General features: G+C 35.8%; 1 protein-coding gene across 4 annotated transcripts in view; it reads right to left on the bottom strand.

Annotated features, from left to right (window-relative positions):
* Positions 1–10,527: 10,527 nt before the first annotated feature.
* CEP85L (centrosomal protein 85 like) overlaps positions 10,528–17,175 on the bottom strand; it is a 169,039-nt gene continuing 162,391 nt past the window's right edge. For 3 of the 4 annotated variants that reach the window (XM_053222328.1, XM_027057011.2, XM_027057012.2), the window contains one exon: positions 10,528–15,405. In XM_053222328.1, the coding sequence (XP_053078303.1) occupies positions 15,242–15,405 (164 nt within the window). In that variant the 3' untranslated portion in view covers positions 10,528–15,241. The remainder of the gene's footprint in view (positions 15,406–17,175) is intronic. The other variant, XR_008298373.1, reaches the window with a different exon arrangement.

Raw genomic sequence — 17,175 nt, 5'->3', positions numbered from 1 at the left:
GAAAAGGTTATATACAGTATGATTCCAACATTTTGGAAAAGTCAATACAATAAAAACAGTAAAAAAAAAAAAAATCAGTGGTTGCCAGGGGTTTGCAGGGAAGGAAGAATATATAGAGCACAGAGGATTTTTAGGGCAAACTATTTTGTAAAATACTACAAGGTTAGATACATGACATCGTGTATTTGTCAAAACACATAAAGCTGTTCAAAGATGAGCCCTGTGTACACTCTGGACTTTAGTTAATAATAATGTATCAGTATTAGTTAATCAACTATAAGAAATGTACCATACTAATGCAAGATGTTAATAATAGGGGAAACTGCATACAGGTGGAGGGAGAGTAGGTATGTTTTCTGTGCAATTTTCCTGTAAACGTGTAAGTGCTCTAAAAACATAACCTATTAAAATATAATTGACTAATAAAATGTCTAACACAAAGGTGTGAATCACTGGTTATGAAATATTGGCAGATGTTTTGTTGTAAGCAATTCCTCCAATATCTCTTCGATCACATCAAATGAAAGTGAACATTCTTTCTATCAGTAATTTGGCCTTCCTGAATACTATAGAGGGATTTTATTTCATTCTTTCTTCTCCAGCACACTTATTGTCTACTCTTGGTCTAGACTCACTGTTGGGCAAATACTAGCACTGAGTCTTAAATCCTTACACATTTCACTACTTTCTTTGCTGCCCGCACATAAAAGGTACTATCACTTTCATTCTGAACTCAAAAGTTGGATAAAGACACTTTCTATCCCAATTGAACATTCACCAATCCTTGGTGTCTTCTTCTTGGTCAGCATTCCATTACATCTCTCTTCATTCTCCACTACAATATTTATTCTAGGCACCTTTTCCAGCTCTGCCCCAGGAGTACCTGACCTTTTTAGTTATTGTTTTGTATACTGTCTGCTCCTTGCCAGCATGACTTGACTCCTGAGGGCAATATTCAAGATACAACAGAATTTAGTGATTTTTCACCACAGATTTAAATACCGCACAAAGGTAACATTTATGGAAAGGACTGATAATTATCCCATTTTATGCACATTAGGGAATTGGACATTTAGTCTAGCTCTGGAAGTTTTAAAATCCATACCCTTTCAAGTAGACTATTCATGTATCATCCTCTGAATTCTTAACTAACTTACATGTATTCTTGATGATTCTTTCATAAAATTACCCAGAGACTTGAGAAGAACAGAATTAAAAAGGGGTCTAAATGTTTAAAATATTAGGATTTTTGGGTGCTCCTGGGTGGCTCCGTTGGTTGAGCATCCAACTTCGGCTCAGGTCATGATCTTGCAGTTTGTGAGTTCCAGCCATGCATCAGGCTCTGTGCTGACAGCTTAGAGCCTGGATCCTGCTTCGGATTCTGTATCTCCCTCTCTTTCTGCCCTCTCCCATTCATGCTCTGTCTTTCTCAAAAATAAACATTTAAAAAATAATAATAAATAAATAAAATATTGGGATTTTTAGATACTGGTTACATGGTTTACCTTGTTATTTAAAATAGGAATTACTAGATACAAATTATTTAACTGTTACCAACTGTTTACAAGTTTTAAGAAACTTGTTGATACCATAACTGATGACAGCCCTTATTTAATGATTGTCATCTAGCTATTTTAATGTTACAAATAACTTCATTAATTTTGCAGTTACTTTAATAATTCAAATACTTGTAGAAAAAATAAAATACTGACAGTACTTCCCAATAAAAAAGTTTATCTTTGCCTCTGTAACCAAAATGTTTTAAGAGAGAAATTATCTGAAGCAAATATTCTAGAACCCAACTCTTATTTCCAGTGTAAAACACATGTTTATTGATTGATTATTGATTATTTCCAGTGTAAAACACACGTTTATTGATTGATGTTTATTGTGCACTAGGTGCCTGCCACTGTGAGGCACACAATAATAAGAAAGATGTGGTGAGACATAATTCGATCTGAGTTGAATTTTGAAAAGTAGAAATGGAGAGAAGTTCATTCTCAAGAAAAAGAAGTATTAAGTTGGCTGGAAATAATTTGTTTAAGAAAATTGCTTTAGAGACAGAGAGGGAGAGGGACAGAGGGAGAGAGACTGGGAATCTTAAGCAGGCTCCACGCTCAGCACAGAGCCCAATGTGGGGCTCGATCTCACAACTGTGGGATCATGACCTGAGCCAAAATAGAGTCCAATGCTTAACTGAGCCACCCAGGTGCACCAAATTTGGTATTTTTTGAGCAGAGTTGAGTGTCTATTTTGACCAACAAATGTACACCAGATCAGCAAGAGGGGAAAGCTTGAAAAATAGGATAAGGAAAAACAAAACAAAAACAACACGGAATGTCAGGTTAAGAATTCCTTTAGTAGATAATAATAATTGAAGGTTTTTGAGAACTTCATCAGGGCTGCCATTTTGAAAATTATCCAGAAGCAAAAATGAAGGCTTGATTAGAAGGGGAAAGAAACTTAGCAAAGTAAATATATTACAAAATAGTCTAGAAAGGGATTCATTTTGTGTGGTGATAGCAGTTCTTATTAATATAAAGATCAACTCTAGAAGAACTGTACCATACATCACTATAGCAAACAACTAGAAGAGATCAAAAGTAACAAAGGACAATGTTCCTGGAAAACAATACTTTAACCAACAAAAGGGGGTGGTGAAATACCCACTGTCAGGCTGAATTTGTTTAAAACTGGTCATACAAATGTCTTACAAGTAACAAAGATTTCTGCTTCCTGGCAAACCATGAAATTCAGATCACCCTCCCACAGTGAACAATTAGGAAATGCTGAAAAAACAAACAAACAAACTACTTGAAGATATCAGAGAGCTAATGATGAAATAAAAAAAAATGTAGGGGGGCACCTGGGTAGCTCAGTCAGTTAAGAGTCTGACATCAGCTCAGGTCACGATCTCACCATTTGTGAGTTCAAACCCTATGTCGGACTCTGCTGACAGCTCAGAGCCTGGAGCCTGCTTCGGATTTTGTTTCCCTCTTTCTCTGCCCCTTCCCTGCTTGCACTCTATTTCTCCCTCTCTCTCAGAAGTAAACATTAAAAAAATTAAAAAAAAATTATAGGCCCATGAAGCAGTAGAAGAAAGAAGCTAAGAGAGGTTATCCTAGCTTTTGGGGCTATTTTTCCTTCAGGGCTACCTGCCATTTCTGGAAGAGATTGCTAAGAGGCAGAGAAGCTAGATAAAGCATTCCTCACACTTATGGACCTAGGAGAGGGGTCAGTGAAATTTCCTATAGAGAGAGCCATAAATAATTTTGGCTTTGGGGGCCACTTGTTTCTAACAACTACTCAACTTTGCCATTATTGCACAGAGCTAGCCTTAGGCAATATGTTAATGGCTAGGCATAAGGGTGTTCCAATAAAACTTTATTTACAAAACCAGCTAAATTTGGTAAGCTAAATTTGGTCTATGGGTCATAACTCACCAATTCCTGGGCTAGAGGTAAAAATTGGAAACCATAGACTTAAACTCTTAGACTTCAAGGCCCTGGTAAAGTGCCCTTGGCCTTGGGTTGGGATTCTGCTAGGTGAGTCAGATGGAGAGTGGCTCTCCCAGGGACTCAACTCTTGCTCTAAATCATCTGAATCCTTGAGTTGATTAAGGTGATTAGTGCCCCCAGCCCTCTAGAAGCAAATTTAAATCTTGTCTGAAGAAATGCTATTCAAGAGCCTCGAATTATGTCTGTAATTTTTTTTAATTTTTTTTTTTTTTTTTGAGAGAGAGTAAGAGTGCAAGCAGGGGAAGGGCAGAGAAAGTGGGAGACAGAGGATCTGAAGCAGACTATGCACTGTCAGTGCAGGTCCCGACATGGGGCTCAAACTCACAAACCGTGAGATCATGACCTGAGCTGAAGTCAGACTCTTAACTGACTGAGTTACCCAGGCACCCCCATCTATAATTCTTTTATATAAAATATTCAGGTCTCAATAAAAATATGATCAAACATATGAAGAAATAAGACTTTATAAAATTAAAACAAACAATAGATGATATAAATAAACCAACTGAAGATGGGCTTTAAAATATTTATATTCAATATGTTCAAAAAAATAAATGGCAAAATAGAAAATGCTAGCAGAAAACTGAAAATTCTAAGGAAGGAACAAATGAAAAATACACTACCTGATATTGAGAACTCAATGGATGGATTTCATAGATAAAACAGTTAAAAGCAGAAATAGTGAATTGAAAGGTACATCAGAACATTCAGAAAGAAGAAAAACAAAATAGTAAAGAACATAAGAGACAGGGGGATAAAAAAGAAGATAATTTTTTATATTATAATTTTTTATCATATAATTGAGAGTCATAAATGGAGAGAAGAAAGCAAGAAAGACATAATATGTAAAGGAATAATAGCTGAGAATTTTCCAAATGTAATGAAATACATCAACTCACAGATTCAAAGAGCCTTATCAAACCTAACAGGGAAAACACAGATAACTAAAACCACTCCTGGGTCATTATAGCAAAACTACTACTACTACTACTACTACTACTGCTACTACTGCAAAAAAAAAAAAAAGAAAAAAAAAAGGATTATACACCATGACCAAGTAGGATTTGTTCCTGAAAGGCAAGGATAGTTCAATATACAAAAATCAATGTAATACACAATCCTGAAAGTTTACCAATTAAGGTAAATAGGATATTTAAATATTTCATATTCTCCATTTTCTCAACGTTCTCTTTTTGAAACTCTAAATTTATTAGACCATCTCATAATATATTTCATGTTTTTCAACTTCCTTTTCTGGAGGATTTCTTCTCAACTATACTCCAGTTTACAAATTCCCTCTTTGTCTGTCTCTAATATGCTATTTAATTATTCCATTTTATTTTTAATTATATTTTTCCTTTCTAAAAATTGGATTTGGTTTTTCCCAAAGTTGCTTACTTTTTTTACTGTAAATTTTTTACTTAATTATACATACAGAAAAGTATACAAATTATAAGGGTACCTCTTGATGAATTTCCACAAGGTGAACACATCTGTGTAAACATTATCCAGATCAAGAAATAGAACAATTCCCAGAAACCCAGAAGTTCCCTTGTGCCTGTTCTTTTATATATGTGTGTGTGTATATGTATAAATAAATAAATGAATAAATAAATATACACACATATATTTACATATATAATATATAATAAATATATAATATATATATATCTTTTTGAGACAGAAGGGGAGAGAGAGAATGTATGAGGGAGAGACAGAGCGAGAGAGAGCAAGAGCGAGAGTGAGAGAGAGAGAGAGAGAGAGAGAGAATCTTAAGCTGGCTTCAGTCCCAGCACACAGTCCAACTTGGGGCTTGATCTCATGACTGTGAGATCATGACCTGAGCCGAAATCAAGAGTTTGACACTTAACCAACTGAGCCATCCAGGTTCTGTACATTGTGTGTCTTCTACTATCTCATAGATGAGTTTTGCATGGTTAAACTTTGTATAAACTTAATCACATAGCATTTTCTATTTATGTGATAATTACATTATCTGAAACATTTAGGGTCTCTGCTATTTATTGGTTCTGAATTTATGTTTTTATCATTTATAATTTTGAATTTTGAGCTTATGTTCCAAGAGACAAATTCATGAGAATTCTGTGAGGACTGATTCAAAATGCTTTCCTACAGGGAAGATTTATTTTGTCCAGGATTCTAAGGAACTATTAATCCAGAACTCTTTAAGTCAACTTCTGGCTTTAGGATTACTTGGCTTATATATGTAGAAAAAGTTCAAACCTCAATCTATATGAATGTTAAGATTATGGCTGCAAACTTTCTAGGAGACATATTTTTATCCCCTTACCTGGAGCTAAATCCTTAAAAACAAATTTCTTTTAATCTCCTTTTGCTAGAGGTCATATTTTCCTCCATCTCTTCTTTCATTGAACATGTGATCTTTGGGGGATTTTGGCTTTATGTAAAGATCTCAGTTCTAACTCTCTACCTTATATGGACTAAAGCTTGTCATCTGTCCTCCATTTGACTGCTAAAATTGAGGGTGATTATTTAGCACAACCAAGTGTTTTTTTTAATGTTTTTATTTATTTTTGAGACAGAGAGAGACAGAGCATGAGCAGGGGAGGGACAGAGAAAGAGAGACACAGAATCTGAAGATGGCTCCAGGCTCTGAGCTGTCAGCACAGAGCCTGAAGCAGGGCTCGAACTCATGGACTGTGAGATCATGACCTAAGCTGAAGTTGGATGCTTAACCGACTGAGCCACCCAGGTGCCCCAGCACAACCAAATAATCTAATTTAGCAGTGCCAATAATGTTACATCATGAACCTCCAAATGTGATGAAAAATACACATCATTCATGTGGCATTTTTAACAAAAATGTTTGACCTCAATCTAATCATGAGGAAGAATCAGAAAAATTCAGACTGAGGCATATTCAGTTAAGCATTAGACTCTTGATTTCAGCTCAGGTCATGACCTCATGCTTTTGTGGGATTGAGCCCTGTGTCGGGCTCTACACTGACTGTGCAGGGTAGACTTGCTTGGGATTCTCTCTGCCCTTCTCTCTCTGCCCCTCTCTCCCTCCCTTTCTCCCAAAATGAATACTTGAAAAAATAATAAATAAAAATTCATTTTTTTTTTTGAGAAGTTAAAACACGGGTCTTACATGAGTTTTCTCGAGTGAAGCAAATACCTGAATCATTAATGATATAGCTTAAAAGGAGACTTTGGAAGCTCAATTTACTTTTTGTAAAGCTCAAGTATCTGACATCTATTTTATAGTAGTTTGGGTCTCAGTTAAACAGAGCAAGGGAAATAGATATGGAAGTACCCAAGACAAACGTGAAAGAATGGAAAAACAGAATCTTAAAGATTTAACTAATGATTTGTTTAGGAAATGATGTGGAAGATATAATAGTAATAGCCTCCATGAAGATGTCTATATCATATTCCCTGGAACCTATGAAATTACATGTCAAATTACATGGCAAAGAGGAACTAAAGATGCAAATAGAATGAAGATTGTTAACTAACTGACTCTAAAATCGGGAGATTATCCTGGATTATTTGGGAGGCCAAATCTAATCTTAGGGTTTTTTTAAAAAGGTTTAGAGGGTGGCAGAGAGAACCAAGTAGATGGCAGGGTGAGATGGGTTTGGCCTGCCATTGCTGGCTTTGAAGAGAGAAGGATGGGGCCATAAGCCAAGGAAAGTAAACCTCTAAAAGCCAAAAACACACAGACAACACTCCAAAGAAACAGATTCTGTCAACCCTGTCAACACCTCAATGTTAGCTCATTAAGAACCATTTTGGATGTATGACCTCCAGAATTGTAAGAAGATAAATTGTGTTGCAATACACTAGTAGGTTTGTGGAAATCTGTTACAGAAGGAATAGGAAACTAATATGGATGGATACGCAGGGAAGAAATCACCAGAAATGATTCTTGGAATGAAGGTGTAACTTACAGAAATGGAGCAGTTTCACCAGGAAGCAGCTTTGGGAAGGGATTAATTCTGAGCACTAAACTAATAGGAGAAGTCCAGCGAGTGGTTTAGAGTCAGTCTTTGGAGTTAAAGAGGCCTGGTTCTTATTATGGCCCTGCCTTTTATAAGCTGTTCCAACTTCATTGAGATACTAAACTTTCCTATGCTTCTACCTTTTTGCCTGAAGTGAGGATAATAACAGCACCTACTTCATAGACTATTATAAAGAGAAATAAATGATAATTTATGCAAGGTCCTTGTGGTTGGCTGGCATGTGCTCAAATGTTGGTTATTGAGAATGATGATGATGGTGATGATACAGAAGGCACTTCCTGTGTATTGTTTTTTAGTGATTACGGGCCATTAAACAAGCTTAACCACTTGTTTTATGACTAAAGGATCAGTGTAGGGATAAAAATGGAAATTAAATTACCTTGCTTTCTTGTTTAGAAGGGATGCCAGCTGTATGTACTATTTCTGCTTGAATTATTATTCTCTGGACTTGTGCATGTATGCACTCTCAGACTTAAAGTTAGATGCAACTATATCCATTTTCTAGGTTGGTATTTTGCTCCTTTTTAAAGCCAGACCTCACATTTGCCCTCATAAAACCTACACAGCTGGCCAAAAGTCTGATGAGATTGCTATGCTCCAGGAGTGCTCGGATTGGGAAATAACTGTATCTTAATCCTATGCCCTGGACCCACAGAAGGGTAGAAAGCATATAGTCACAGGAGCAATTAACAAGAGATCCAAGAGACAGAGAATAACAGAACTTGGCTAAATAGGATTTATTATCACTTCATTGCCCTTCTATTTAAAGCTCCACACTCACCTAGAATGACCTATGCCTTAAAGACCATGTTTTCTCCTTGGAGATGGAGTTCTTCCTTCCTGGGGCTAATAACAGGTATTTGTACATCTGTTAGTATATCCTAATTGCTCATGAAACACAAAGTTTAGTAAGTCAAAGTACCTGCTCTAGAAGAGCTCAAGTCTGGTGGGAAACCGGCACCCAAACAACAAATATAGCAAAGAACCAAAACAATTTCTTTGTTTCAGGAAGGATGACACCAAGTACTTCCCATAAACTGTGGACATTCATGGAACATAGGTGGCAGCATGACAAAGGACAGTTCCCCAGAAGAAAGTGAAAACAAAAGCGCCTCTGGTAAATAGGAAGTCTGTTTTCCAACTCTAGCTCTCTACTGTGTTTTTGTGCATTAAACTCTACTCTGCTTTCCCAAAAGCATATAGAAAGGAAGCCTGGGTGGCTCAGTCGGTTAAGTGTCCGACTTGAGCTCAGGTCATGATCTCTCAGTTCATGGGTTCGAGCCTCGTGTCAGGCTCTGTGCTGACAGCTCGGAACCTGGACCCTGCTTCGCATTCTGTGTCTCCCTCTCTCTCTGTCCTTCCCCTGCTCGTGTTCTCTCTCAAAAATAAATAAAACATTAAAAGAAATTTATAACAACAAACAAAAGCATATTGAAGATAAGCCACAATCAATAGAACACAGGATTGTAAAAGAACACTGTTTCAAATTCTGAGAACCCTACCTAACAGACCTCTGGACTATTTCCAGTTTTTGGCTATTGCGAATAAAACTGCTAAGAACATTCATCTACAAGTTGCTTTTTAGGCATATGTTTATATTTATCTCTCAAAACCCAGAGCAGAATTTCTGGGTTACAAGGTAGATGTGTGTTTAGTTTAAACCTTCTCCTATGAGGGAATCAGCAGTGACCGTGAAGACAGAGTTTAAGTAAATATAGGTTGACTAAAAAAGATTGTTATTTTTGTGATCACATTAAATTTTTGACAGGACCGCAGTGTTATTTAAATATTTTGGAAATCTTCTATCCTAAGTTCAAGCCTCAAACTGGAACTCCTTCAAATCAAGGAGAATGTCTTAACTGAAAAGATGTTAGAGTGTTATCATTTTTCAAGTGTTTGCTCTTCTGGATCCATACTCTGCCATTTTGTGCCAATACTAATAATGCATCTCACACCTCTTTTAAATGGAGTCCTCTGTGTTCCCACACAGAATGGTTCTGTTTGGTTGGGGAAATTGGCATAAAAAGAAGCGCAAACCATTGACAAAATCACTGGGATTATACACGATCAAAAGCTCTCTGTTGACTCCCCTCATCAAAACGCTTTTTTTTTAACCAGATAAAAAATCATCATATCTTTCATTCTGAAGGAGAACTCTCTCCACAAATCACCTTAAACATATTCTAGGATTTTATCCACTCTGTTTTTATTCATAAGACATCTGCTTGCAACCTAAATGGTCTGTGATACATGATTTCCAAAGTGGTCCTTCTCCTGCTAACTGAATTAGATGCCTCGCGAAAGATGACAGCAATACCAAGTTAGCTGGACTGAAAACAGATACTGCTAATCCAAATATCAACCAACTTCCTAGAGACACTGAGGCTGCTGCCCATATGCGTTAGAACAGAACCAACAAGGACCGAGGGTGCCATCCACAGGGCATCTCTGGGCCTAGGCTAGCAAACCATCAAAGCTGAGATGTCAACACCCCTGCATGGTTACCTTTTAATGAGGTTGTATTTGCATATATTTCAATAAGGTTTCAACCTTTGATTAAAGGGGGGAAAATAAAAAAAGGTTTAACTTGTCAGTCCAACCTTCCAGCAATAGGGAAAACTGAAACCAATTTTGTCTGTTGGAAAAGTAGAAAGAAGACTATTGATTTAAATAGGGATTTTAAAAATTCAAAAGGGGGACACAGCACTATTGGCTAAAATAAATCTAGGGATGCCTTTGTATTTATGGCACCTGTCATCAGAAAATCTCAGTGCCCTTCATGGCAAGGCCCTGAGAAAAAAACCTTTTCTCAGTTATAACTATAAAGAAATCGTAACAGAGACTGAAAGAAAAATCCATGTTCTAGTCAAAGATTCTCTTGTGTATTTATAGGAAGCTTTTATCTAAAAGTCAAGTCAGCATATTCTTATACTGAGAATTCAGTGGAGTCTACAATTTCCAATACATTCTTATATTAACATTAGGCACTTGGAAGACATTCATCGTTTTATAAAAAATTTATTTCTCTGTAAAAACAAATTCCAACATCACAAACAATAGTCCAGTGGAAAAATACTTAGCCATTAACATTGAAAACTTTTTTTAATTTAATAAATAGAACTTTGGCATTCAAAATTCTAGCTGTAAACCCTATTAGAAAACAAAAACAAAAAAACCCCTTTACAAAAAAAGAGGCAAGAATGATAGATCAGAAGGCATAAGCCAACCAGTGGCTTCACATTCTCTTTACAATAACTGTATTTCAATTAAGTCATGACCATTTTATTTACACATGAGGTATTCTGGGTGGTTCAAAAACTGAACCTAGTTTACAAAACCACCAGTCACAGTGACTGATTATACACTCTGCTGTGCTTTTAATGTAACCACCTAGCACCTTACTACTTCTTGTCATCACACCAATGTGATGCCAAATTTTATGTTTCTGTATTTAAATATTTATACACATATGTACACACATATACACACAAATAACTACATTCCGAAGGAGTTTCCTGCTCACTAGACTGGGAAAGGGCTGGGCTCCAAAGACGTATCCGATACCCTCCTCTCAAGTTTCCTAAAGTATTTACCTAGTAATGAAAAACTGCTCCTTGCTTAAGAAAAAATCCTTAATCAGGTCTGTTTACAGAAGAACAAGGTGCAATAATCATCAACATTCTTATAACTCATGTAAAATAGAAATGAATGCTTACTGCAGGCAAAAAGGCACAAAAGGTTCTCTCTGTATGCAACTGCAAGTGTTGTTAATGAATTACTGATTTGAAACTACATTAATATACTCAATACTTTTAAATAAGAAAATTCTAAAAATCCAAAAGCTCTCCCCCTTCATGATTAAATGTATAATATTATCATACAGTAATATGCCACCATGGCAACTTGGGGTAGGTTAGAAATTATACTCTTTATAATCAAATAGGAAATCATTTTTCTCATTTTGTGAACACCAAAATTTGCCCAAAATGGAAAGAAACAAAATGAATTAACTTTGGCTCTGAGAGCTACAGCTACTGGCAGTTTCAAATGATATAGTCTGAGCAAGGTTATGAGAATGGCTTCTTACTATAATTACATATCTACAATGATATAAATTTACATAAAAGAATACCAATAATCCAAACTAAAGGTGTGCATGAGCTGAGCTATGCTATGTAAAAATATAGTCCAAGTTCTCCGCTGCTAAGTTATTCAATGAACTATTACTGATATCGAAAGAACATTTTCCCAATACAGATTTCTTTGAAAATATCCTCTAAGAGATTTCTATTAATGTCTTGAACTATGACAAAATTAACTTATAAGCTCATTAGTGAGTCAGAAATGTACAATATCCATTTTAGCAACACTTTCCGGCCCTTGAGATTGTCTCCAACAAGTTACTGAAAGAAGTCTAATTCAGTTTAATAAGCTGTCATGACCAAAATAAGTTTCACTAAAAAACAATATTGTTAATATTAAATATTGAACCCCATTTCAAACATAAGAAGGGGCCACACTTAAAAAAAATTCAGGCATGACTTACCCAGTCAACACTTGAGCTTTTAAAATTAGAGGCCACTGAAAATTTACTAAGTTAAACTAAAGTCATCCTTTTTGGACATCAAATGAAAAGACAACTACTGTGCCTTTGATTCAGTTAATTTTATCTGCATAGGTAACTGGGTCTTTTATTGAGATACTGTTACTTTATCCTTGCTTTAGTGTCACTGGGGCAGAATAAACTCAACTTCAAAACCCAGCAGATCAATAATAAATGTTAATACTGCATAAGACATTTCCTAAGAAGATAAGCATTTAATTCACAGAAGCATAATTAAAATTTTTTCACATATAAGGAAATTTTCAAATAGATTTAACTTCAAAATTTAGGTTAATTTTCATCTCAGATATATATCAGTATAATAACTTCTAAGAACATCCCAGTTTTAAACTAGGATAAGACACTACAGTGTTTTCTATCTGCCCATCTTACTTGACCTAATAGTAAAATCTTTGCTTTCAATGAGATATCACTATTACTACATTCTAACACAAGAGGTTATCTAGGGAGAGGGCAATTTTCTGAAAAATAAAATCAAAATTAAATGCTGACAAATTAGACTACTACTAGTTTCATTACCCCCCCCACCCCCAATTCCCTCCAAGGCTTTCTACTTATTATTTAGGTCCCTTCACAAACTCCAGACTCCAAGAGATTACATTTTGTAATTCAGAGTTATACCTGAACTATCACATCTTATTTCCCTTTTTTATTTATGGGGGAGTATACATGTTGGAAACTGAAATACATCAGTAGTTTGTCAATTTTTTACTAAGTTAAAACATTTTTATCTCAAGACAAGTAAATTAAGTCAAATTCTGTAAGTTTTAGAAAACTTGTTGAAAAAATCAAATTATTTTATCCTAAGCCAGAAAACAAAAATGTATCTACAGTATATTAAAACAAATGACCAAAAGTTTGTTTAAAACAACAATAACCATAAAACCCCAAAACATATACTAAAAAACCTCAAAGACATTAAGAACCGAGTGACCCAAATCAGTGATTACTTATGTGCATTAGCACTATCACCTTAGGGTGCCTTTATTTCCCAAACCGTGGAGGCTGGGGATAAGGGTAGGGATTTCTATTCAGAGAGAATGTAAAAATGTGTGCTGCATATCTCTTATCTTTCTCAGATGTTATTATCTATTTTACTGTAAAGGCCCATTTTTCTAGATACTTTTACAAGGCAGAATTCTTTGCATCAGATTTTTGGTATAACTTTACTGCTCCCTGATTGTCTTCAAACCGCCAACATTAAGAAAACAAATGAACACATTAGAATGCCACGTTCTTACCAGTGACTTTTCCTTATTAAGTTAGGGACCTTGGGATGCAGAATCACTATAATGCACTGATTTCTTAGTGCCCAGATCCTAAGAAGCAAGAGTAAGGAATACTCAGGCACTGAACAGAAACAAAGTCTGATGTCCTTACAATGTATTATAACTGACTGTTGCAACATAACCTTAAAATAACTTACTGAGCACTGCATATAAGCCAAATTTTGAACTGAATGTCTTCGTGGGCAGTTTCCTTGAAGTTCTTATCCCACATATGTTTTCACTGCTGAAAATATTTAAGAAAAATCTTTTCTAGGAGCAGCCTTTATACCAGTATTTAAGCCTGGCAAAAAAACCCAAAACAAAACAAAACAAAACAAAAACCAGACACATGATCTGTTCTTGCCCCAAACAGTATTTTCCTGCTTGATTACCACCCCTTATTCCTTCTCTCTCTTATTTAGTCTTGACCTGTATGAGACCTGGTTGCATCAAGAAAACAAACCAGTTTTTAAAGGACAATGATTGCTATAAGTATTCAAAAGAATGCAATAAATGCTCTAAAGGCATTAAAATACATAGTCCTTCCAAAATACCAACTAAAACAGTAATATACTCATTTGGAAGTTTAAATAATTGTGTCTACTTAACAATCAGTTGCATTTCATAGTGATATCCTGTATTCCTGAAGAAGAACTAACCTGGTCAAGTTTGTATTCTATGAAAAACCCTGTTTTTAATGTACTTTACTTAATAAATGGAATTGAAACATCACCTGGTTTAAATTTTATGTTAGTGATAATTCAGATATAAAGAATACAGACTGGCTTTTCTTAAAACATATACTTTATGTTTTAAAACTTTAAAACATATACAAAACTCCTGAAATGTAAACGTTTGAGAATTGGATAAATAAACTACTGTTCCAGAGTGACTTTTCAGTTAATCCTTCTTTTACAACAGCCTTAGAAGGTTTGCATTAATTCTTTATGGCTTTGTTTACATTGATATATGTAAGTAAATAGTAATTGTAAATAGTAAGGGACATGTTAAAATTAGTTCAGATTATGTTAAAATGCCTTGTGATATATAAATTACAATGCTAATGAAAAAGATCATCACATCAAAATTTCATACCTCTAAGGCAATCCACAATCACTCTGGAAAAATAGCTGACCTATCTACAGTACTAAAATCAACCCAATCCCACAACCTCATCATCTCAGCACAGTGGTTGTTCAAAATACAAATGGTTTTGCCAGCTGTACTACTATTAAAACACTTGCCTCCTGTTGAATACTCTTGTTCAGCCAGCCCTTGAAAACCCCAAAGTACAACACAAGCTTCTACATGAAAGAAAAGAAATACAAGAATAAACAGTGTGTGCCTTTCTTAGAAGCTTTGCTTTGACCCTAGAAATCCTTATAATTTTGTGAATAACACACATGCACGCACACACGCGTGCGCACGCACATACACACACACACACACACACACACACACACACACACACACACACAATTACAGATAAAAAAAAATCCTACCCCATTATCTGAAGGGCACTCTTCACAGCTTGGTCCTATGATCAGTAGTTTGAGAATACAGATTTTTTTTTTTTTTTTCTTAAACACTTTATCACATTTTTCAAATAGTAAGTCATTCTTTTGGCCTGATTAGATGAGCCCCTTTGAAACCTCTTCAAATCCCCTTTCTCACCCCAATAAAACAAATTTACGGAAAAAAATCCTATGTGTAAGCGATATGTCACTTGTGACTTTCCATTATGGCTCCTAAAAGGAAATATGAAGAACTGTAACACAGCAGCATTTAACAATGGGTCATTATTGCTGTGGGACCAATAGTTGATCATTGGGTAATGCAGTTGTCTCCCATGTCCTGAGCATAGCGGTCTGATATTGTAGTCCTTAATTCGTCAATGTCCCTCCGTAACTGGCATACATCTGACAATTTTTTAGTGAGTGTCTCTGGGCTGTAGTCATTCTCAGTCTCTTCAGCTGAACAGTTCATTGCTGTGGAAATAAAATATGGAGAGAATGTCTCAAACTTTTCCAAATAAAGTCACTTTAGGATTTTTAAACTTAATTATAAGTAGAAATATAATGCCATATGCTGAACATGAGTCCGGCTAAGGTTTAAATTATGTATCATTCACTATTAAATAGATCTTACTACTTAGTCCTGTTAAAATTTTGCTAATTAAGTCGCATTAAACCTATATAGTAATACAAATGTTCAACATGTTTAAAGGATGACAGTATTCCCAAAGTAGGAAAAAACATGCTCTAATAGCTCTCATCAAGCTCAACTACAGCATTCATTTCTTCTGACTTGACAAAAATCTGAAAATCACTTCTGTTTTCAGGGGTGATAGCTTAAATTTTTATAGACTGCAAAGTGGGTTTATTGGCATGGAAACACAAATTTCCAAAACATATGGTAAGTGTATGTGTGTGTGTGTGTGTGTGTGTGTGTGTGTGTGTGTGTGTGTATAGTGTTGAAAGCCTACAACCCCACACAATTGAATTGAACTGATGGCTAGCTGCCCAATGGCTGAGTAACTGAGGGTGAGGCCCTGAGTCAGCTAGCTTTAATTATTTTCATCAGTTCCTTTCTTTGTCAGCACATCTCAACCTAAAAGCAGACGGAGCCAATAACCGTAAAGTAAGTCTTTCCTTCTACCATCATTGGCACTGGTAGCTTACTGGAGGCATAAGAGTCAGGTTAACTTATTTGTTATTTTAACAAACACTAACTGAACATGATCCAGGCACTATGCTAGATGCTGAGGCCAGCAAAATAATGGATGTAGTGACTTATTCTTAATGATTTACATGCACTTTCATAAACAAATAAGCACAGTCAAGTACTGTGAGAGACCTAGCACCACACACAAGCTACAGTGGCACAAAGAAGAGGACAACAAGCTTAACTGGAAAGGGTACAGGTTCACTGGATAGGCCAAGGAAGCAGAATGAACAAAGGTATGTATAAAGGCAGAAAACCAAAGAATCTGAGGAACTTCAAAAAAAAAAAAAGTCAGTAACCAGCTCTAAAATGGGAGAGTACAAATTATGAGAGGAAAGTGCCACAAAACAAGGCTGGAAGAGGCACGTGGGAGCTGCCTATCTCTATTTTGGGGACTGTAAGTATTAAGAAATCAGAATCACCATAGGTTAGATGAACTCTGGCAGCAATGTGAAAAAATGCATTAGTAGGGGAAAGTGGGCTAGACAGTGCAGATAAAGGAATCTGAAAGCTTTATTTAAGGCAACAGTGCAACGGAGATGTAATGGTAGGAATGAATGCTAGGAAGGACCGGTAGAAATGATACAGCCTAACCATCATGAGTTGGGTAGGGATTAGGGACTAGGCACAGGAAACACACAGATAAAAGAAGGAGCAGGATGGAAGACAAAATTCTAGGTTGGGATGATAGGTGGATAGTGGTGCTACTCACTGAGAGGAGGAGCAGGTTTAGGGAGGGAAGAAAGGTAGTTTCTGTTTTGGATATAGTGAGTCTATGATGCCTGTGGAAGAGCTGGTTCTAACGTAAGGTTAGTATAGTCAAGAGCCCAGAAGGAACATTCTAGGCACGGTAAGAGATAAACGTCCATATGGGTCAAAGGTACGGTGCTAACAGAAAACTAAAGAATGTGGATAGTATTACTCAGAGAAAAATATACAAAAAGAGAAACAAAAGCATACAAATTGTTGAGGAAGAAGTAAAATTTTCACTATTTGTAGATGACACTACTTGCAGAAAGCCCTGAAGACTACCA

This window comes from Acinonyx jubatus, chromosome B2 (assembly GCF_027475565.1).
Source record: "Acinonyx jubatus isolate Ajub_Pintada_27869175 chromosome B2, VMU_Ajub_asm_v1.0, whole genome shotgun sequence".
NCBI lineage: Eukaryota > Metazoa > Chordata > Mammalia > Carnivora > Felidae > Acinonyx > Acinonyx jubatus.
Note: the sequence above shows the minus strand (reverse complement) of the source record. Positions and strands in the feature narration are given on the sequence as shown.